Source organism: Mustela nivalis (genome assembly GCF_964662115.1).
Source record: "Mustela nivalis genome assembly, chromosome: 10".
NCBI lineage: Eukaryota > Metazoa > Chordata > Mammalia > Carnivora > Mustelidae > Mustela > Mustela nivalis.
The window spans coordinates 70,050,815-70,075,882 of NC_139029.1; the positions used below are offsets into that span (position 1 = coordinate 70,050,815).

The 25,068-nt window shown below is 35.5% G+C and overlaps 1 protein-coding gene across 1 annotated transcript in view; it reads right to left on the minus strand.

The window, feature by feature from the left end:
• Nucleotides 1-25,068, minus strand: part of COL24A1 (collagen type XXIV alpha 1 chain) — a gene marked incomplete at its 5' end in the record, with an annotated part of 325,357 nt that overhangs the window by 119,201 nt on the left and 181,088 nt on the right. The window contains 6 exons of the mRNA XM_082688569.1: nucleotides 4,624-4,731; nucleotides 4,894-4,947; nucleotides 6,413-6,466; nucleotides 6,872-6,925; nucleotides 12,890-12,943; nucleotides 23,608-23,661. Coding sequence (XP_082544695.1) covers nucleotides 4,624-4,731; nucleotides 4,894-4,947; nucleotides 6,413-6,466; nucleotides 6,872-6,925; nucleotides 12,890-12,943; nucleotides 23,608-23,661 — 378 coding nt within the window. The remainder of the gene's footprint in view (nucleotides 1-4,623; nucleotides 4,732-4,893; nucleotides 4,948-6,412; nucleotides 6,467-6,871; nucleotides 6,926-12,889; nucleotides 12,944-23,607; nucleotides 23,662-25,068) is intronic.

The window sequence follows — 25,068 nt, forward strand, 5'->3', positions numbered from 1 at the left end:
TATGAAAAATTATATGCCAACAAATTGGGCAATCTGGAAGAAAAGGCACAACTTCTAGAAACATACAAACTACCAGAACTGAAACTGAAAGAAATATAAAATTTGAACAGACCTATGACTAGCAAAGAAATTGAATTAGTAATAAAAAATCTTGCAATAAACAAAACTCCAGAGTCAGGTGCCTTCCCAGGGGAATTCTACAGAACATTTAAAGAAGAATTAATACCTATTCTTCTGAAACAGCTGCAGAAAGTAGAAATGGAAGGAAAACTTCCAAATTCATTCTATGAGGCCAACATTGCCTTGATTTCCAAACCAGACAAAGACCCCACTAAAAAGGAGAATTATAGGTCAATATTCCTGATGAACATGGATGTAAACAAGATACTAGCAAATTGAATCCAACAGTACATTAAAAGAATTATTCACCACAATCAAGTGGGATTTATTCCTGGGCTGCAAGCATGGTTCAATATTCACAAATCAATCACTGAGATACACAACATTAATTAAAAAAAAAAGGATAAGAACCATATGATCTTCTCAATAGATGCAGAAAAAGCATTTGAGAACATACAGCATGTATTTTTTTTTTTTTTAAAGATTTCATCTATTTATTTGACAGACAGAGATCACAAGCAGGTAGAGAGGCAGGCAGAGAGAGAGGAGGAAGCAGGCTCCCCACTGAGCAGAGAGTCTGACTCGGGGCTCAATCCCAGGACCCTGGGATCATGACCTGAGCTAAGGAGGAGACCTCAACCCAGTGAGCCACCCAGGCGCCCCTACAGCATGTATTCTTGATAAAAACCTTCAACAAATTAGGGATAGAGAGAACATACCTTAACACCATAAAGGCCTATATGAAGGATCCACAGCTAATATCCTCAATGGGGAAAAAACAGGGATTTTCTTCTAAGGTCAGGAACAAGACAGGGATGTCCACTCTCACCATTGTTACTTAACATGGTACTAAAAGTCCTAGCCTTGGGGCACCTGGGTGGCTCAGTGGGTTAAGCCGCTGCCTTTGGCTCAGGTCATGATCTCAGGGTCCTGGGATTGAGTCCCACATTGGGCTCTCTGCTCAGCAGGGAGCCTGCTTCCCTCTCTCTCTCTCTGCCTGCCTCTCAGTCTACTTGTGATTTCTCTCTGTCAAATAAATAAATAAAATCTTTTAAAAAAAATTCTATAAAAAGTCCTAGCCTCAGCAATTAGACAACAAAAAGAAATAAAAGGCTTATTTGTTCTTTGGGTGTTGAGTTTGCTAAGTTCTTTATGTTAAATGAAATAAGTCAGTCAGAGAAAGACAAATACCATATGATTTCACTCACATGTGGAATTTAAGAAACAAAACAGATAAACGTAGAAGCGGGGGAAAAAGAGAGGGAGGCAAGCCTTAAGAAACTCTTAACTACAGAGAACAGAGAGTTGATGGAGGGGTGGTGGGCAGGGAATGGGCTAAATTAGTGATGGTGATTAAGGAGGGCACTTTTGAGAAGCACTGGGTGTTGTATGAAAGTGATGAATCACTAAATTCTACTCCTGAAATCCATTTACACTGTATGTTAACTACTAGAATTTAAATAATAACTTGAAACAAAAATGAAAACACAACATAGAAAAAATGTATGGAAAGCAGTTCTAAGAGAGTTTACATGCCTACTTTATAAAAGGAGAAAGATCACAAATAAATTACCTAAGTTTATACCTCAAAGAAGTACAAGTTCTCAAAGTTAGCAGAAGAAAAAAAATGATGAAAATCAGAGCAAAAGTAAATAAAATAGAAAACAGAAAAACTAGAGAAGAGGTTAACAAAATAGCTGTTTGCTTGAAATGATAAACCCGACAAACACCAAGACAGAAAGACCTCAAATACAGTTAGAAAAGAAAGAGATTATGCTGAGTGAAATAAGTCAAGCAGAGAGAGTCAATTATCATATGGTTTCACTTATTTGTGGAGCATAACAAATAACATGGAGGACAAGGGGAGTTAGAGAGAAGGGAGTTGGGGGAAATTGGAAGGGGAGGTGAACCATGAGAGACTATGGACTCTGAAAAACAATCTGAGTGGTTTGAAGCGGCGTGGGGTGGGAGGTTGGGGGAACCAGGTGGTGGGTATTATAGAGGGCACGGATTGCATGGAGCACTGGGTGTGGTGCAAAAACAAGAAATACTGTTATGCTGAAAATAAAAAAAAATTTAAAAAAAGAAAAGAAAGGGAAAACATTATAAATTGTAACACGGCAAAACGAAGGATTATAAAAGACTATTAATATATAATTATTTGTCAACCAATTGGACAGCTTAGAATATACTTATTCCTAGAAGAGTACTACTTACCAAGACTGGATCATGCAGAAACAGAAAATTTGAATAGACCAATAATGAATGAGACTGAATAAGTAATGAAAAACCTCTCAACAAAGAAAAACCTAGTTTTTGTTGATGAATTCTGCCAAACACTTAAAGAAGAAGTAATGGTAATATTTCTCAAACTCATCCAAAATTTTGAAAAGGAGGAATATACTCAAGCTCAGGTCAGCATTATCCTGATACAAAAGCCAGATAACTATATTATAAGAAAGCAACAGATCAAAGCCCTAATGAATACAGACGCAAAAATTCTCAACAAAATGCTAGCAAACTAAATTCAAGATCAAATTAAAAGGATCATACACCATGTTCAAGTGGGATTTATTCCTGGGATGCAAGAATGGATCAATCAATGTGATAAACCCCATTCACAGAATTAAAGATAAAACCATATGATCATCTCAATAGATGCAGAAAGAGTATTTGACAAACTTCAATAATTTTCATGATAAAAACTCTCAATACAGCAGGTATAGAGGGAACATACCTCAACATAATAAAGGTTATACATGACAAACTCTCAGCTAATGTCGCATTTAATAGTGAAAGGTTGAAAGGATTTCCTCTAAGATCAGGAGCAAGAGACTCTGACCACTTCTGTTCACAGTAGTACTGGAAATCCTACCCAAGCAATTATGCAGGAAAAAGAAATAAAAGGCACCCAAATAAGAAAGGAAGAAGTAAAACTGTCTGTGAAGATGGCATTATCTTCATATATAGAAGACTCTAAAGACTCGACAAACAAAACAAAACAAAACAAAAACCCTGTTAAAATTAATAAATGCTTTCAGTAAAATGGCAGGATACAAAAATCACCTAGAAAACCCAGTCATGTTGACATGTGCTAAGAATGAATTATCTGAAAAAGAAATAAAGAAAACTTTCCCATTTATAATAGCATTTAAAACAATACAATATTTAGTGATAAATACAACCAAGGAGATGAAATATCTAGAGACTGAAAACTGTAAGATATTGATGAAAGAAATTGAAGAAGACACATAAATGGAGAGCTGTCTCATATTCATAGGGAGGAATAATTATATTGTTAACATGTCCATATTACCCCAAACCATCTACAGATTCAGTGTAATTCCTACCAAGATTCCAATGGCATGTTTTATAGGAATAGAAAATAATCCTAAAATTCACATGAAACCATGAAATACCCCAAATAACCAAAACAATCTTGAGAAAAATTAAAGCTGGAGGTATCACACCTCTTAATTCCAGATTGTATTAATATAAGACTATATTAATAGAAACAGTGTGGTACTGGCATTAAAACAGACATAAAGACTAATGGAAAAGAACTGAGAGCCCAGAGAAAATGCATACATATATGGTGGTCAATTTATATTTTAAAAAGAATGGTATATATATGGTTTATATATACAATGGAATATTCAGCCACAAAAAGAAGGAAATCTGGACATTTGCAACAATGTGGATGGACCTGGAAGTCATTATGTTATGTGAAATAAGTCGGAGGAAAAAAAAATTCTGTATGATTGCAAATATGTGTGTTATCTAAAAAAAAACAAAACAAAACAAAAAAAAAACAACCCTGAAGTCATAGGAACGGAGAATAGACTGACGGTTGTTGCTGTCAGTGGAGAAATGGAGTGGAGAATCTCTCTACTTCTGGTTGTTGCCAGAAGTGGAGAGATGGGGGAAATGGTGAATGGACACAAAGTTCTAGTTATAAATAACTCACAGAGATATAATGTACAATGTGGTGACTATACTTAACAATACTGTATTGTATATTTGAAAGTTGCTAAGAGGGTAAGTCTTAAAAATTTTCTCCACACCACAAAAAGGTAACTAAGTAAAGTGATAGATGTGTAACTAACCCTATTTGGTAATCATATATGTATACGTGTGCGTGTGTGTGTGTGTGTGTGTGCTCATGTGTATAAAATTGTCACATTATACATCTTAAATTTACACAATGGTACTTGTCAATTATATCTCAAAGTGGGAGGGGGGATAAAACTTCCAAGGACTTGTGTCCATGTGACACATGGAGAAATTATCTTTCTTCCTTGGATGTTAGGTAGGCTGATTATCAGTCCCTGGTTTGGCCTTCTCTCAAGCCACAGTTACATACCTTCAATTACCCAATGAACATCTAAGAGAATCAGAATGCGTGTGTGTATGTGTGTGTTTGTGTGTGTGGGTGTGTGGGTGTACATATACACAGAGGACTGAATTCACGGAGTACTCAAAAATGAACTCAGCAGTACTCACCGGAGGGCCCATTAGACCTGTCCTACCCGAGGGTCCTAAAGCCCCTGGTAAGCCTGTCTCTCCTTTTTCTCCATCTTCTCCAGGAAGACCCCTTCCTCCTGGGTTCCCCTGAAAGCCAGTAAAAATTTTTAAGAAAGGGAAAGCAGTAAAATAAGTATACCACACAATAAGCAGATTTTTGTTTATAACATAAAATCATGTAATTATGTAATATTTTAAAGATTTCACAAGAAACATCTACATACACATAATAAGAAAAGTATGATTTACCTTTAAGCCATCTTTCCCTTGGAGACCTTCTTCTCCGGGAGCTCCTGGTTCACCCTATTTTTTTAGCAAAAACAGTAAGATTTATTATTTTGCTGAATTGCTTGCCTTAACTTACTCTTTGTTCCTGGTATCTATAGAAAGTATCCGGTTTCTGCACATTTACTCCTACTTATACTTTATTTATAAGGAATATTTGGCAGTATAATAAGCTTGATATAATTTGCTTGGAATAGCTCTGAAGATGATTTGAAGAATCAATATTGTAAATTCAAATATAAGATAGGCCCAGAATTTTAACTTTCAGATAATTAAGAGAAACACATATTCATTTGGTAGCTCTGAAAATTTATATAGTTACACCTGTGTTTCCTGAGTTCAAGGACTAGAAATCCTATATCTCTTAAAGTTATAGTACCTTGCTATACTCAATTAAATGGATTAATGTGACTTAATTCAGTTAAAATCATACTTTTACGGTCTGTATTTTCTCGCTTACAAGGGAACAGTTAAGGCCCTGGTACATCAAAAAGCTGTCCTCCAGATATAGAATTTAACAGAAAAATACAGCCATTGTCTATGAAGATATTACACTCTTGTCACCTAAAATAGTTAAAAGTGAGTTAATTAGTGCATCTTCACAATTTCTCTGTTGCTCCCACCATTGACACTTCCACTACCCCAACCTCACACTGCCAACCCCCCTGCAAAAAAAGGGAAAATGAAAAAGAAACAAGTCTCCAGACTTTGCCTTTTAGTATGCAAATGTCTCTTGAGATTATCTTGGGCATGGTTATCTTGGGAAAAAGCTTACCACAGCTCAAATTACAAGCTGTCTATATTAGAATAACTTCTGTAAACTCTCTAATTATTCTTATTTACAATTATTTCCTTGAATCTTGTTAACTTTTCGTGACTTTAGATTTTTGTTTTTGTTTTTTTCAAACACAAATTAGGTTGTAATCATTTGTTTGCTTTGTTAGGTCAGGAAATATCCTGAGAGTTGATTACTGTTATTTGTGAATTTCTTCCTAATGTGAATATGAGTGACAATCACAGCTACTCTGCATATGTGTAAAGCATTCTATAGAGAACACTCCATACCGAGAAGAGGATGCATGAGCTTAGGACTCCAAATACTACTAAATGACAATATGAACAGGGTCTGGTATTCAGCTTTAAAAACTAAGAAATAAAGACAAACGTTTTCTATTAGGCACCAGGAAGATTTATTATGCATTTTTGAAACTTTATTTATGCTGTTTCAAGTCTCTGAATCACTCAGGCCAGTGCATTAAAATGGTTCTCAGGGTACCTGGGTAACTCAGTTGGTTAGGCAATTGCCGTTGGCTCAGGTCATGATCCTGGAGTCCCATATCAGCCTTCCTGCTCCTCGGGGACTCTGCTTCTCCCTCTGACCTCTCCCCTTTCAGGCTCTCTCTCTCTCTCAAATAAATAAATAAACAAATAAAATCTTTTAAAAAAATAAAATAAAATAAAATGGTTCCCAGCAGACATTTACCCGTAACCCTGGTTCTCCAGCAACTCCAGCATTGCCTGCAGGTCCAACATTTCCCTAAAGAAACAAAGGGAAAGATTAAAATCATTTTCTACTAAAACAGTATATCTAATAATTATGGAAGGTGTATCATGAGGATAGGGCTTCTAAAACAATTCCCATTTTTTTCTTTTCCCCAGATTAATTTATCACCCCATTAGCTTTAATTAATATATTACCCCATTAGCTTTATCATTTTTATTTCCTCTCTTTCTCTTATACAAACATACACATGGAGTCAGTGAAAAGACAGATACATAGATATAGATATACATATTTATTTTCTGACTCATTTGAAAACACTTCCCATTTTTATCTGCTATCCTCACTTGTTTTCAAGATGATTGATATTTACCAAAATGTGGCAAACAGGGGATTCAGTGGTAAAAATTGAGAGACCTTTTCACTATTTAGGAAGATTACCTTTACACCTGGTTCGCCTTGCAGACCAGATTCACCCTCAATACCTGAAGGTCCCTAGAAGAGAATGATTTGACACATCATTTGATATACATTCCTTCACTGATTGCAAAGGCAATAACAACCTCGCAAGAAGATCATAGTAATTTTTAGCCCAAGGGTAAGATATATGTCCAGGAAAATATTTTTGCTTCCACTTTATAAACTTGATGGCATAAGACCAGATAATTTTGGGACATTTTAACAGTTCAAATGCCAAAATAACATCTCCTGAAGTCAGGACTTTTAAGAACAATTTCTTCTATTCTTCCTGTCATCCTTCAATCCTTGGTCAAAGACAAACACTTCCCATTTCCTCTTCTAATTTCCTACCCTCATACTCTTACTATTCTCAGTGTTTTTTTTTTTTACCTTTCACCCTTATCCATTTCTGTTGAGCCCTCTGGAGCACACTTCTTTTAAAAATTTCAGTTTTCTTTATTCATTTTATGAAGAAAGATTTCAGATACAAAGATGATATGAATATATTCACATTATGAAAAATGCAAATGGCAGCTTTTCTACTTTCCTTTTGTGGGTGGGTCCAGTTGGGGAGAATTTGGTTCTTTATATCTTGAAAACATACAACTTCTTGCAACCTCTGGCTCTGTTTAGGCCTGACGCTCCTACAACTGCTGTTGTATTGTTTTTTTAAATTTGTTTGTTTCAGAGATATTTATCTTGTTTTTGAGCGCACTAAGGGATTTCCTTTCCCTCTTCCCTTCCTCATTCCTCGTTCTTCTTTCTCTTTGACTGTGTACATGTACCTACATTTGTATGTATATATATATAACTATAAAAACACACATGTATTCTGTAATTCCCATGTTTTTGGAGTAGAGGAGTAGCTTAAAGTATTAACTCACAACACACTCTTGACAAAAAGCTTCCTGTTGTCCTTCTATCTTTCAGTGATTCCTTAGTAGTTCTGACTCGTGGGTGATATTCTTCCTTATAACTACGAGAGTTTAAAATATCTTTTATGTAATAGTATTTTAGATAAGAGGAAATTCAGTTTTCCATTTTTGACTCTGCTTCTGCAATACATATTCACCTTGCTTTTTTTTCTAAAATAAAAGCTATACTTGCACAACAGTACTGATGGGAATTATAATAAAAAGCCCAGTCCCATTCCTCAGAGGCAACTACTTTATTTTTTTTATTTTTATTTTTTTAAACATTTTATTTATTTATTAGAGAGAACACAAGTAAGGGGGAGAGACAGAGGGAGAAGCAGACTCCCTGCTGAGAAGGGAGCCTGCCTTGGGGCCCTATCGCAGGACCCTGGGATCATGACCTGACCTGAAGGCAGATGCTTAACCAGCTGAACCATCCAGGTGCCCCAGAGATACCTAACTACTTTATAAAACAATTTTTGTTTTCTTAGTGGTTATTTCTATAACTCAAAAATTATACCTTTACTTCTCAATGTATCACCTTGCTAAAGGTTAATTTCCTTATTCTCCCTCCATTTTACCATCATTTCACAATATTTTAGTAGTCACATTATTTAAATTCTTCTGTGGGTTAGTTTTGTGACTTCTTTGCTGTTACAAGAGATAGTATAGTACAGTACTTAAGAGGAAAAATTATGAACTGAGATGGCCTGGGTTTCTGCTCTCTCTCAGAAATGATAGAATTTAATATCCTACTTTAAGATTAATATTCTGTCTTGAGAGAGAATCCCAGCTCTCTTAGAATTCCTTCCATATTAAAATTGCTTTCAATGTCACAGATTTTCTTTGGTTCCTAATTTCTCCCAACCTCTCAGCTCTTCCTGGCTTCTTTTATTCCTTTCTTAAACTAACTCTAATTGTTGATCTTCTAAAACCCAGCTGTTCCTTTTCTTATACCAATCTTGGATTAGCACTTTAAATTATTTCCATTTCTATTTCCAGCTGAATACTGCTGGAAAAAAAATTACACACTAGTGCAAAGTGGCATCATTACCTGTTGAGAGGCATAGTGGCTAAGATAAAGGATCGTGGAGAGAGAATCCCTGAACTGAAATGTAGGCTGTACCACTATTAGTAGCTATCACTCTTCAGCAAGTGAGTTATTTAACCATTTCATGCCTTTGTTTCCTCATCTGTAAAATGAAAATAATAGCTGCATCTATCTCATAGGGAGTTGTAAGAATCCATTAATACAGCAAAGCACAAATAGTGTTAGGCACATAGAAAATGCTTCATAATTGTGGGCTATTGGCATCATTATTATCAATATAAGGCAAATTCATTGCCTCCTACTAAAAGCTTGACTTTTAGTAAGGTGTATCTGCTCTTCCACTTGTCTATAGTCATTCCCTCCCCTATTATCTTCAACCAATGTTCTAAATCAGTGAGTTTTCCTCGAATGACCTACTCAACCTCTACTCCTTATCACAACAGAATTTTTGTCTCTTACTCAGTTAAAAAAAAACCTTCTAGTTATTAGGTATGACTTTTCTCAGCTTTCTTTAGTCTCAGAGGATGTGGCATAGAATAGGTTATCAGCATCAGCTTTTGTGTCAGTTGTGGATTCAAAAGCCAGTCTCACTTCTTAACCATTTACCTTGGGCAGATTAACAGATGATGACCCTCATCTCCCTAATATTCCTCTTTGGTCTCTTGAAAGGTATTGTCATCCATCGTGTTGCACAGCCTAGAAAACTGGGAATAATTTTTGACTTCCCTTTCCACTTTACATCACATATTCTATACATATGAAAGTTCTGCAGAATTTATATAAAAGACATTTCTCAAATCCATCCACTCCTCTCCCTTTCTGTGCCTGCTACTTTCATTAAGAAGTCCATCATTTCTTGCCTGGTTGAATACAATGGTCCTTTAGTAGGTATTCATGGTTTCATTCCTGTCCTTTCAAATACATTCTCTATGTAGCTGTTAGAGCTATCTTACCACCCAAAAATTAAATCTGACTTTTTCACTGTCCTGTTTATCATATTTTACAATGACTTAATATGGCCCTTAAGATTAAAAAAAAAATGAAGCTTAACAGAGTACAAAAAGCTTTTCATACTTTTTCTATACTTTCGTCTACTACCACACCTTGCTTTGACTTTCAAAGAATCCATATTGCCTCATGTTTGTATGTTCTTGCTTATACTATTCCTTTTTCTGGAATTTCCTTATCTTTATTACTCTTTTCATATGGCTAACTCCTATTCATTCCTTAAAACTCATCTCGTAACTCATCTCGTCACCATTCCACATTCCCCACAAGTTTTCTTCTTCCTTGTATGCAGGTGGAGTTAAATGCTCATTGCCATGTTCCTATATTGACCTGGGAATATCTGCATCACTGGGTCTAATACATTGTAATGTAATAATCTTTTATATGACTATCTTCTGGAATAGGTTAGAAACTCCTACAGGAGTCAGGGACCATATATCAGCCTTCCTTGTATCACCTTCCGGTGGCTACAAAGTGCACAGCAAGAAACATGGCATCATTGTGGGATTAAAAATAGGCCAACAAACCTGGACCACAGAGGGCAGGAGAAGAGCTTTACTGGCATGTGGCTTAACGGTCTGCATAAGTCAGATAATGTGTAACATTATTCATTATGTTAAAAGGTTGGCATTTTACTAAAGGTCATGAGAGCCACGGAAAAATTCCAAGGAAAAGAATGGTATGACAAAGAGAAACTGGCAACAATTAGCTAACGAATGATGGAAGTTGCTGGAGACCTGCAGTAAGAGCAGACTAGAGCACTGGCAATAGGGATGAAAAAGAAAGGGTAAAACAGAGACACTATGGGGGTTCATTCACAGGGAAATGATGGCTGACTGGAGAAAATAAGTAGGAAGAGGAGCCTAGGAAGACTCAGTTTTCGGCTGTTCGGCGCAAGGAGTATCTTTCAATGACATGGGAATAAAAAGAGAAAGAACACCAGGAAAGTAATAGGTTTGGTTTAGATATTTTGAATTTAAGATGTATGTAGGCTATGTAAGTGCATATGTAAAATACAACAGGGAATCAGTAACTGTAGCTGAAGAGACAGGTATGAGCTAGAGCCGTCAAGATGAGAGCTCTAAGAATAATATTGGTAATTAGAGTCATTGTGATACTACGACTGCTAGGCTGAGAAAGAAGGACAGCTTCACATCATGACTGAGAAAGGCTAATGAGAAGGTAAAGAGCAGAATCTAAAGACAGCAGTTTCACAAAAGTCAAAAGAGGAAAAATTTATGTCTAATTTATTTAGAGCTAAAGTAAACAAACAACAGAAATGAAGGAACTGGGTTTTATAATTATAATTATAGTTTATTATTCCAAAAAATGTCCTAAATAGGGTCTTTTTTTTTTTTTTAAGATTTATTTATTTGAGAGAGAGTGTGTGTGAGTGGAGAGAAGTAGAGAGAGATAATCTTCAAGCTGACTCCCTGCTGAGCACAGAGCCTGAGGCGGGGTTCAATCCCAGGACCCAGAGATCATGACCTGAGTGGAAATTAAGAGTTGGACACTTAACAAACTGAGCCACCCAGGCAGCCCAGGGGTCACTTCTTAATATTCTTCTATAATGGAGATATAACATCTTAGAATGAAGGGTTATCAAATTAACTCAAAGTGAGTGAAGGGTAAGTTTTATTCACGTTTTTTGGTCATTTCAATGGGCTGTTACAAGAACTTTATGTGAATGGGCAGTAACCTCCTTGACAGGCTACAGCAACTATGCAAATATGTCTACTGAGGCAAGGGAAACAGAAGCAGAAATAAACTACTGGGACTTTATCAAAATAAAAAGCTTCTGTACAGTAAAAGGAACAATCAACAAAACTAAAAGGCAACCTAAGGAATGGGTGAAGATATTTGCAAATGACATACCTGATAAAGGGTTAGTATCCAAAATATATACAGAATTTACAAAACTTAACACCCCAAAACCAAACAGCCCAGTTTAAAAAATGGGCAGAAGACATGAATAGACATTTTTCCAAGGAAGACATACAGATGGTCCATAGACACATGAAAAGATGCTCAGCATCACTTATCAGAGAAATACAAATCAAAACTACAATGACACATCACCTCACACCAGTGAGAATGGCAAATTAATAATACAAGAAACAACAGATGTTGGTGAGGATAAAGAGAAAGTAGAACCCTCATATACTGTTGGTGGATACGGTTGGTGCAAACTGATACAGTCACTCTGGAAGACAGCATGGAGTTTCCTCAAAAAGTTAAAAACAGAACTACCCTACCATCCAGCAATTGCACTGCTAGGTATTTACCCCCCAAATAAAGAAAAACTAATTTAAAGGGATATGCGCACTCCAAAGTTTATAGCAGCAATATCAACAAATAGTCAAATTATGAAAAGAGCCCAAATGTCCATCAAGTGGTGAATGGGTAAAGAAGATATGGTGTATATCCAGTGGAACATTTCTCAGCCATCCAAATGAATGAAATCATGCCATTTGCAACAATGTGAATGGAGCTAGAAAGTATTATGCTAAGCAAAATAAGTCAGAGAAAGACACCATATGATTTCACTTATCTGTGCAATTTAAGAAACAAAACAAATGTTCACAGGAGAAAATGAGAGGAAAACCAAAAAACAGAGTTTTAACTATAGAAAACTAATGGTTACCTGAGGGGAGGTGGGTGAGGGAATGGGTCAAACAGGTGATGGGATTCAGGAGTGCATTTGTGGTGATGAGCACTGGGTGTTGTATGTAAGTGCTGAAGCACTAAATTGTACACCAGAGACTAATCTTATACTGTATATCAACTAACTGGAATTTAAATAAACACTTAAAAAAAGATAACTTTATGTGTATAAAATTATACTCATAAAACAGTCACCTTATTTTTTAATGGAATTTTAGGCTGTATTTTCTGAATATGAAACATAACACTACAGAACTATTCTTTAAATATATACCTAATGTATCAACTTTACTTTGAGGAGTCTTATAAAAAGTACTGGGAATTGATGAAACAACAAAGAAGAGCCACAGAAAAAAAAATTACCTCAGCGCCCATTTCTCCAGGAGGTCCAGCATCACCTTGCAATCCTCGTGGTCCCTACATTAAAATAAAATTTAAGATCTGAGAATCAAAGTTTACTCTGTATTTTGATTAACATATGCATCAAAATGCATCAAAATATGGGATTTTTAATATATTATATGTAATAGGACACATTTATCAACTTTTTGTATAAACAAAATTATAGCTTTATAGTTGATTCATCTGTTTTGTGTGTATGTGTATGTGTGTGTGTGTGTGTGTGTGCGTGTGTGTATGAATAGAAGGCTATGTTTGAATTCAAGAGTAAAGAAAGGACAGTACCCTTCATACTTTCATTCCCTAATTCACTCATCCATTCAATAAACATTTATTAAGCACCTAAGTTACTATTATATTCCATACTATATATTATATATATTATATCATACTAAGAGCTTTCAAAAGTTATCTTATTTGATGGATATGACAATAATATTTCTACTGGATATTTGTGGCAAAAATGTGACAAAATAGCATTTTTAAAGAAGCAAATACATGGTCTCCAATGAAATAAAAATACGTTAGAGTTCCATGATGTCATACTTTATCATGGTAGTGAATCCAGTTCAACATTTTCTCTGTTTCACATGAACAGATATAACAATGTTTACTCATATGAAATAATCACTAAGGTGCAATAAAAATCCATGTTTGGACCTTTATTGGAATCTGGTCACTGTAATAATGAATAGTGTAACTTTAAGTAAACAAACATTGAATATTTAGTTCATTGCATAAACATTAAATTTCTAAACCAAATGGATCGTCTTAGTGTGTAGAAGCCACTTATCTGGCTAGAACTATTATTTTACCATTAACATCTATGTAGTTTTTCATTTAATTTTTTTATATATTGTTAAAGATAAACTTTTCCCTCTAAATATGATCACTGTAGAATACCTGGAAACTCATAAAGTAAAAATGATCCAAAATAGCCACTTGAACCAGTTAAGATTTGCTGCAGTTCTTTAAATCTTTGAGCTTAAAAAAAATTGGGATGAGAAAAATTCATAATTTTTATATAGTTAAATCTGTTAGTATTTGAAGACTTTTTCCACTACATTTTAAAACATCTATTTCCATATAATTATTTTAAATTTATTTAAATTTTAAAAATTATTTTAAACTCTACCAATCCTAATTCTCCTTTTATGGCAGGTTAAAAATATTAAGCTATTTTGCTGGCTCATTTTTATGTTATCCTTATAATAATTAAATCCCCACCTGATTTATATGGGTAATGGGATTTTTGAAGGGGACTGTGTTAACGCTAACAAATACATTAATTTTAAAAATATAGTCTTCTAGTTAGACAATAACTTGACATTCTACCTAAGTCTGTTTTTATGTATCTTAATGAATTTTTGAAGTTTTCTTTATATGTGTCCTATCAACTTCCCATTAAGTTTATCCTTAATTATTATTTTGTTTCTATCTAAAGTGAGATATTTTTCTATTACATTTTATTGCTTGTATATTACATGTATATCAGAAAACTGATTTTTTAAAATGTCTATTTTAGGTGTTACCTTATATTACTGTATCTCAGAAATTGAAAAATACAGAATTAATGCTTTGGTTTTATAAGTTTTGGGGGATTTATTTAAATTTTCTCTAAATAATAATGTTTTTCTTTCCTTATATGTTCATTTTTGTGTCATATACCAATACACTAGCTAAGATTTTTCAAATAATGTTAGACAATATAGTGACAGTTGGCAATGTTGTGGTTCCTATGCTTCCAGTGTTTCCGGATTTCCTAGTAGGTTGGGTGCAGATACAAGATAAGCTACTTTATTTTATTACACAACTATGTTTGACATTACCAGAAAGTTTCATTTCAATTAACAAAATTAATTTCTTAGAAAAGTTTTAGATTTACAGAAAAGTTGAACAAAACGTACAGAGTTCCCATATACCACCCTTGTCCAGTTTTCCCTATTATTATTAACATCTTGCATTAGTGTGATACATTTGTTACAACTGATTAATTGATATTGTACACCATTACCACTTAAAGTACTATTACTACTTAAAGTCCATAGTTTACATTAGGGTTCACTCTGTGTGAACACAGACACAGTTGTGTGAGTTTTGAGAAATGCATCATATCATGTATCCATCACTACAGCACCATATAAAATAGTTTCACATCTCCCAAATTTCCATTTTCTACCTATTCATCTCTGGTCCTCCACCCCCAACACCTGGCAACCACTGTTCTTTTTTACTGTCTCTATAGTTTTGCCTTTTCCAGAATGTCATGTGGTTGGAATCATATGGTATTTAGACTTTTCAGATTGAGTTTTTTCACTTATCAGGATGCACTTCCTCTGTCTTTTTGTGGCTTAATAGCTCTTTTTATTGATGAGTAATATTTCATTGTATGGATGCACTACACTTTTTTTTATTATTTAACTTCTGAGAACATATCAGTTGCTTCTACTTTGGGTAACTATGAATGAAGCTGCTATAAACATTCATGTGCAGGTTCTCGTGTAGGCATTAAGTTTTCCACTCATTTTGGTAAATACCAAGGAGCATGATTACTGGATCATAATGGTAAGAATGTGTTCAACTTTGTAAACAACTGCCAAATTGTGTTACAAAGTTGCTGTACCATTTACATTCTGTATTACTACCAACAATGAATGAGAACTCCTGTTATTCGAACGGGAATTTTGCTAACATTTGGTATTGTCGGTGCTTTTAGCCATTCATACAAGTGTGTAATGGTGTTATTGTTGTTTTAATTTGCAATTCTCCCTAATGACATATGATGATAAACATATTTCCTCATGCTTCTTTGCCATCTGTAGGTCTTTGGTGTATTGTCCATTCAGATCTGTTGCCCATTTTTTAAATGGATTGTTTGTTTTCTTACTGTTAACTTTTAAGAATTCTTTCTTGTCGCGCTCTCCCGCCTGCAGAGATGACGCAACACCAACACACACACAGGTCGATGCACAAGCTCTTGTTTATTCCCTGGTCCATCTTTCTCCTTCCCCTGCAGGGAAGTTCTCTTGCCTTATATAGGACATAACAGCCAATCACAGAGATGTTCACGTGACCAGGAGGTATCTGGGGCTCGTAGGCAGTGGTGGCATGCGGTGTTCATGTGACGAGCACGAGGTCACGTGTGGCCAGGGCGGATGTTTTTTAGGCTGTCTGTGCTGTTCGGGCTATGTAGCCGGCGCCATCTTAGGGGCGTGACCCCGACACTTTCTGTATGTTGCATACAAGTCCTTTATTAGATAAGCGTTTTGCAAATGTTTTCTCCCAGGCTGTCACATGTCTTTCAATCTCTTAACATGTCTTTCACAGAGCGGAAGTTTTTAATTTTAATGAAATCCAACTTAACAGTTTTCCATTCATGAATCATGCTTTTGATGTTGTATATAAAGAAGTCATTATCAAATCCAGGGTCAGTGGTATAGAAGTTTCAGCTATACATTTTAATTTAGGTTTATAATCCATCTTGAGTTAATTTTTTTGAAAGGTACAAAGTCTTTGTCTAGATCCTTGTTTTTTGGATTTGCTTTTGTTTCTACATGAATACCTAGCTGTATTAGAACTAGCTGTTGAAAAGTGTTGCCTTGGCAACTTTGTCAAAGATCAGCTGATTATATTTGTAGACTTCTATTTCTGGGCTCACCATTCTGCTCAAATTATCTATTTGTCTATTCCTACTATGCTGTCTTTAATACTATAGTGTTATATTAAGTTCTTCAAGTTGGATAATGTCAGTCCTCTGACTTTGTCCTTCTTCAATATTTGTTGGCTCTTCTGGGCCTTTTGCCTTTCCATGAGAACTTTAGAATTTTGTTATCAATATCCACAAAGTAACTTGCTAATATTTTGACTGGAATTGCATTGGATCTATAGTTGTGACACCCTAACAATATTTACTCTACCTGTCCATTAACACAAAACATCTCTCCATTTATTTAGATCTTCTTTTATTTCTTTAATCAGCTTTGTAGTTTTCCTCACATATATTATGTGTAAATTTTGTTAGATTCATACCTATATCTTTTTAAATTTTTGATGCTAATGTAAATGCTGTTGTGTTTTAAATTTCAGATTCTAATTGCTTATTGCTGGTATATAGGAAATCAACTGACTTTTGTCTATCAGTCTTGTATCCTGATCCTGTAAACTTGTTGTAATTGCTTTTTAGTTCCAGGAGTGGGTTTTTATTGGTCAATTGTTTGGGGTTTTCCACATAGTGAAAATACCTACTATCTTTGTTACTGTTTTTTATTTGTTGCTCATTTCCTTTTTTTTTCTTTGTCTTCTGCTCTTTTTTTTTTTTTTTTTTAAGATTTTACTTACTCATTTGACAGACAGAGATCACAAGTAGGCAGAGAGGCAGGCAGAGAGAGAGGAGGAAGCAGGCTCCCCACGGAGCAGAGAGCCCGACGTGGGGCTCGATCCCAGGACCCTGGAATCATGACCTGAGCCGAAGGCAGAGGCTTTAACCCACTGAGCCACCCAGGCGCCCCTCTTCTGCTCTTTTTTAACTGTGAATTTTAATTGATTCCATTTTCTCTTATTTTATCATATCATTTATACTTCTTTTAAAAGAATTTTAGTGGTTTCTACATAGTTTGTAATGTATATTTATAGTTAATCCAAGTTAAATCACTATATTTATCCATAAGGTATGAGATTAAATACACTGCTGTGATTATTTTGCACAGACTACCTATTCTAATAATTAAGAAAAAAAAGATTTGATATTACTTTTATGTATTCCTTCTAAAGTTCTTCCTGTCTTCTCTCCTAGATTCTCATCTATATCACTTTTTTTCTCTCTGAAGAATTTCATTTAACATTTTTTATAAGGCTGTTCTACTGGTGACAAATTCTGTCAGTTTTTGCTTGTTTGGGAAAGTTTATTTCTACTTCACTTTTAAATTCCCAGTCTGAAATTTCAAAATCTCTGCTATATCTGAGTCTGTTCCTGATGCTTGCTTTGTCTCTTCAGACTGTTTTTTCCCCTTTTAGCATGCCCTGTAATGTTTTTGTTGAAAGTCAAACATGGTATATAAGGTAAAAGGGTCTGAGGTGAATAGGCCTTCAGTAGTATAAGGTTGCAAGTTACCTGTTTGGGAACTAGGCTGTGTTTACTGTTTGCTGCACTATGGTGTCAGAAGCTAAATTTCCTGCTAGTGTCATTGTTTTTGTCTTGTCTGTTGTCTTCAGGCTTTCCCAGAGATGTCTTAAATAGGGTTTGGGTCTGCAGTTCTTTTAGCTGTAATCCCCAGTTGTTATACAGGAGCCCTATTCATCTGATAGTAGGTTTCAAGAGGGGTAGAATCACTCTATAGTTTTATAATTAGGTCTCAGTCTTTCAGTGAGCCTGAGTGCGGGTATTTTCTTTCCCCCAGGTCCGAGACTAGAAGCATCTAGGGTTGGAGAATTGCTCTTCTTCCAAGTTCAGTAACTTTTTGCTTTGGCAAAAACCCAAATCAGTTAGTCTCAGATAAACCGATTTCCCTTTGTTAAGGAGAGCAGAATGTTCTGAGTGTATTTCAAAATGGTTACTTTTCCCAACCCACTGCTAGAAGAAAAAACATGTATGTCCCTGAACTTTACAGAGAGAACCTACCAGGTCCCCTAGTGGTAAAACTCAGAGACATGTGGGGTCTTGCCTTGGATGGGGTTCCCTCTTGGTTTTTTAATATTTATGATAGTCTAAATTGTGTCTTAAGCAATTTGCCAACTTTATATTGACAAATATAATTATAGTTAAATGTGTTCCTACCATTCAGCTATGGCCTTCTCCTTGCGGTAAGATGTGGTTCTCTACATCTTCCTGTCTGTCTCCCAAGTTTTCAGGCAACAGTTGGTTCTCTGACCTCAATGATCTAAAAAGAGTTGTTGATTTACAGTTTGCTCAGCTTTTTCTTTGTTGTTAGAAGGGGGATGACAGCTTCCAAGCTCCTTACAATTAAGACCAGAAACTATTTTACTACAATTTTTAACAAAACAAAAATAGTTAAATTTTATTGAGTATGTGTTTTTAGCATTTTCCATACTATATCTGTAATATGTTATATTATGGGTTTCTTAATATTAAGTAATTTTTGTCTTTTTGTAATTCTTCTTATACTTCCTTTTTCTTTTTTTTTTTTTTCATTTATTTATTTTCAGCATAACAGTATCATTATTTTTTCACCACACCCAGTGCTCCATGCAATCCGTGCCCTCTATAATACCCACCACCTGGTACCCTGATCTCCCACTCCCCTGCCACTTCAAACCCCTCAGATTGCTTTTCAGAGTCCATAGTCTCTCATGATTCACCTCCCCTTCCAATTTACTCCAACCCCCTTCTCTCTAACTCCCCATGTCCTCCATGCTTTTTGTTATGCTCCACAAATAAGTGAAACCATATGATAATTGACTCTCTCTGCTTGACTTATTTCACTCAGCATAATCTCTTCCAGTCTCGTCCATGTTGCTACAAAAGTTGGGTATTCATCCTTTCTGATGGAGGCATAATACTCCATAGTGTATATGGACCTCATCTTCCTTATCCATTCGTCCGTTGAAGGGCATCTTGGTTCTTTCCACAGTTTGGTGACCGTGGCCATTGCTGCTATAAACATTGGGGGTACAGATGGCCCTTCTTTTCATTACATCTGTATCTTTGGGGTAAATACCCAGGAGTGCAATGGCAGGGTCATAGGGAAGTTCTATTTTTAATTTGTTGAGGAATCTCCACACTGTTCTCCAAAGAGGCTGCACCAACTTGCATTCCCACCATCAATGTAAGAGGGTTCCCCTTTCTCTGCACCCCCTCCAATACATGTTGTTTCCTGTCTTGCTAATTTTGGCCATTCTAACTGGTGTAAGGTGATATCTCAATGTGGTTTAAATTTGAATCTCCCTGATGGCTAGTGATGATGAACATTTTTTCATGTGTCTGATAGCCATTTGTATGTCTTTATTGGAGAAGTGTCTGTCCATATCTTCTGCCCATTTTTTGATATGATTGTCTGTTTTGTGTGTGTTGAGTTTGAGGAGTTCATTATAGATCCTGGATATCAACCTTTTGTCTGTACTGTCATTTGCAAATATCTTCTCCCGTGGGTTGCCTCTTTGTTTTCTTGACTGTTTCTTTTGCTGTGCAGAAGCTTTTGATTTTGATGAAGTCCCAAAAGTTCATCTTCGCTTTTGTTTCCTTTGCCTTGGGAGACATATCTTGAAAGAAGTTGCTGTGGCTCATATTGAAGAGATTACTGCCTATGTTCTCCTCTAGGATTCTGATGGATTCCTGTCTCACGTTGAGGTCTTTTATCCATTTTGAGTTTATCTTTGTGTACGGTGTAAGAGAATAGTCGAGTTTCATTCTTCTACATATAGCTGCCCAGTTTTCCCAGCACCATTTATTGAAGAGACTGTCTTTTTTCCACTGTATATTTTTTCCTGTTTTGTCGAAGATTAATTGACCATAGAGTTGAGGGTCCATATCTGGGCTCTCTACTCTGTTCCACTGGTCTATGTGTCTGTTTTTATGCCAGTACCATGCTGTCCTGATGATCACAGCTTTGTAGTAAAGCTTGAAATCAGGTAACGTGATGCCCCCAGTTTTATTTTTGTTTTTCAACATTTCCTTAATGATTCGGGGACTCTTCTGATTCCATACAAATTTTTGGATTATTTGCTCCAGCTCTTTGAAGAATACTGGTGGAATTTTGATTGGAATAGCATTAAAAGTATAGATTGCTCTAGGCAGTATAGACATTTTAACAATGTTTATTCTTCCAATCCAAGAGCATGGAATGGTCTTCCATCTTTTTGTGTCTTCTTCAATTTCTTTCATGAGTGTTCTGTAGTTCCTTGAGTACAGAACCTTTACCTCTTTGGTTAGGTTTATTCCCAGGTATCTTATTTTTCTTTCATTTCATTCACTTAATTCTTTATATGTGTATTTTAATTTTACTTGATTTTTTGGGTATTTATCTTTAGTTTTTTCTGCGGGTGCTATTTTTGTCTGATTTTAGCACTGTCAAAATTCTAAGGAGACACTGATCTTTTATCTTTTGCTTCTAGAACTATTGCTATTTTTTATATCTTCGTAAGTAATTTAATGTCCGGGTTTATCACATACTTTTAATTAATCTGAGAATCCTGCTGATCTTTCAAGGTAAGTGGAAGTGACTTCTAACACTTCAACTAAGGAAGTGTACCTAGAAAATAATTTTTAAACTGGAGGGTAGAGTGTAAAGCAAATTTATCAAGAATTGATTTTTTAGAAACTACAGCATTCCCCTCATATTCCTCTTTAAAGGCAGTGTTCAATGTTTAAAGATATCAAAAATATTTATTTGGATCAGCCAAAAACTTAGGAATCACTTTACATATAGAAATCAATCTCCTCTTGATTTTATACTCCTTTTGAATCTTTTATATCTATCCACTTTTCTCTGTTAATCAAAAACATTCTACCATCTCTTAATTGGATCACAACAGAAAGCAGGGCTTATCCACTCTTAGTCCTTTCCAATTTGAATGATTTCTACAAAACAATAATATGATCATAAAACTAGTACTATCTCTTTAACAATATCCTTTTGTTTTTATGATAAAAATACAAATCCTTGGGATTAGGGCCCACAAAACTACCTGTGTTGCCCCTGCTTCCTTTTCCAACCTCATCTTACACTTACTTCCCACCTGACTCTCTGTGCTATTGCTGTGCTAGCCTTCTTTTAGATCTTCAAATAAATATGTGGAACTTCCTCTCAGTTCATGACTTCTCTCCGAAATAACCTCTCCCCATCTTTGCCTAAGTAACTACTATTTATCCTTCATATCCTAGCTCAAATACTTCTCCTCTGGAAGACTTTCCTAAGTATAGTTTCTCTGTTATACATTCTTTTAGAATTGAATTCCTATACTTCACAGCATTTATCTTAGTTTGTAATTTTCCATTTATCTCCATGATAATTCAATTAGTATATATTTCTATCATTAGACTGAAACCTCCATACTTACCAGTACATTCCAATGCAGGTACTTAATAAATATTTGTTGATTGAATGAATGGACAACTATCTAAATCTCAGTATTTGCATTGCTATGAGCAAACTAATTTTGAAAAATTGGGGAGAAAGAGACAACTCTAATAGCTGCTGACTATAGAAAAGATGTAGTCCTCTCTATTTTATTATTCTCAAAGTATAAATATGTTTCAACATCATTTCTGTGTCCTTCATTTTACCAATTTACTTCTTTTCTTTTCTTTAATTTAACCAGGCAGCTCAAATATATGAAACAAAGCCCATGATATCCATTACTAACTGATTTATATTTTATTTTCCAGCCCCACTGACTCCAGTGACTTGAATGTTAATTTTTAGGTGCTGTTAAACTATTTAGTTGTTTATGCCTACAGTAACAAATCTTTTCTTATTTAAAGCCTGATATTGTCTTTGCTGATGACCTAGATCTTTTGACATATTTTACTGAAATGTGTTCCTCACTAAGATTAAGTTAACTTCCATTGCATTTCACTTCATCTAATATTACTGGCTAAGCAATTATGCTTTTTGTATATAACCTTTTGTCAATTCAGTTTAACAACCTGAACACTAAGTAGATCCAAGATGCTATGCATTACACCAGACATGATTGCAAAGATGAGAGAAATGGTCTCTAACTTCAAAGAGCTAGAAATTTTTTCAAAGAGATATTTAAGTAAATAATGCTAAATAAAGTTGCATTATTTTTGGTCAAATAAATATTAGGATTGGGATGGCAAGAGGTATAAAACAGGGAGAGAACCAAAAGGAGTTCAGTTTAATAAAATCAATACCATATCTAAAATTCTTCATTTGGAAAGAATTAGATATATAGTCAAATCTTTACTTATTGCTTGGAGAGTTTATACCATAGGTTAAAGGAGGAAATTCTTACCATTTGGTAAGAATATCTCTTTGTTACATTTTCCACTTGCTACAAGCTAAATGAATTATGTAAAGGCCACCTGTAAACCTTTGGGTCAATTAATAGATAAGATCAACCCATTAGAGTTTGAAAGACTATATTGTATTATAAGTCTTACAAGCATGTTATAGCATATTACATCTGATACCATTAACCCGAAGAATGACTTCATATGCAATAAAGAATAAGTTGTGAGAAAGTTGGTGTGACAAAAATCTTTCCTTTTCATAATCATTTTCCATGGAAATTTTATAATTGAATCACATTTATAAAATCATGATGTAAGTTTTTCATTATTGATATACCAGAATTTCTATGTTTGTATATTTAGACCCATCAGATGTAGAGTTTGGCTCCTTTGTGAGGTATTTTATTACAGAGTTGGCCTCAAAAATATGATTCTGTGTGTCTGTGACAGTATAATATAGTCATTTAAGAACAGCAAGCCATTCACAAAGAAAATTTCTGCAAGCCAATAAAACAGAGCTATCATTGTTGAAAATAGAAATAGGTAAAATCTTAGCAGTTCCAGAAAAACAGGACCAAATCTGGCTATATGAGATCCGGAAGGTACTAAAACTATATTTCCAGCAAAATATTTTCTGTATAATTAGGTGTTCATGATAAATGTACCAGTCACAGCACAAGGGGGCAATAACAGAAAAGTAAATGTATATTATGAGAAAAACATAATTAGAAATGTATAAAGATAAACTTACTGGTTCTCCTTCAAGTCCTCTTTCTCCTGTACTTCCAGGGGGTCCTTGTAAACCCTGAATAAACAAAGGCAAAATCTGAAGAAAAAGTGATGCTTGAAAATATTTTACTTTCCTTATTTCAGCTTTCCTTTATAATCCTCCTACCTAATTTTTCTGTCTACCTCTATTCTCTCTTTTCTTTTTGTGGTAAAGTATACATAACATAAAATACACAATTTTAACAGAGTTCAAATGTGTAGTTTTATGGCATTAAGTACCTTTGCATTATTACACTACTATCATCACGATCTATTTTCAGAACTTTTCATCTTCCCAGACTGAAATTCCATACCCATTAAGTAACACCCTTTCCCCCTTCGTGGTTCTCCTGGCAACCACCATTCTGCATTCTCCCTCTCATTTGTCTACTCTAGGTGCCCTAAGTAAGTAGAGTTATGCTACATTTTTTCTTTTGTGTCTGGCTTATTTCACTTGGCATGATGTCTTCAAGTTTCACCAATATTGGAGAGGAGGAAGATGTCAGTAGAATAGGAGGATCCCAGACTCCCCTTGACCCCAAATACAACAAGGTCACTATCACATCATCCTAAATATCCCAGAAATTGACCTGAATACTGACAGAACAAACTCCACAACTAAAGGGAGAAAAGAAGCAACACTGAAGGTAGGAAATGCAGAGACATGGTTTAGTGGGGAAGCAAGTCTTGACTGCTGTGAAAGGGAAGGAACTATGGTTGTGGAGAAGGGTGAGACAGAGGAGTACACAGTGGACTGCACAAAGAGAATGATTCCCCATAGCTATTGGCTTGGAAAATGAGAAGGGCTGAATTCTGTGAGTTCTTGCAGCCAGTGGGGCTCAAATCCTAGTTTTAAAATCTAGCAGGCTTGGCTGGGTAGAGCCTAAAAGGCACTGTGCTGCTCTTGGGCAGAAGGCAGGCAAACCACCTGGGAGTATACAACATGGAAACAACAATCTGAATAGTGCTTGGGGCACACAGTGGAGGAGATTATACACTCTTTATAGAGCAGATCCCTGAGAGGCAGTATTCAAGGACACCTCTAGGGGAACAAAGAAGCTAGCCAACACCATTTCCCTCCCCTTCCCCCAGTATAAATACAGCGTCATCTGGGGGAAGCAGTGCAATGCTGGCACTTGCTGCCTAATGATATGTTTACACTAAACCCCCACACACAGCACTCTGGTGGAACTGACTGCCTTTCTCAGTCATGCTTGCCTCAGTCCCAGCACAACAGCACATATCTCTGTTCATACCACATCTCCCAACCAGAGAGTCTGGCAGAGCCTCAGTTCTGGTCTCATTTCACAAGCAGACTAGAGCATACCTAGTTAAAACTCACCACATTCAGGCAAAGAACCAAACACTGTCCACATTAGACAAAAGGGGCCTCTGCAGATGGCTGGCCTCAAGGATAGAGCAGCCAAAGCACAACAGCAGAGGA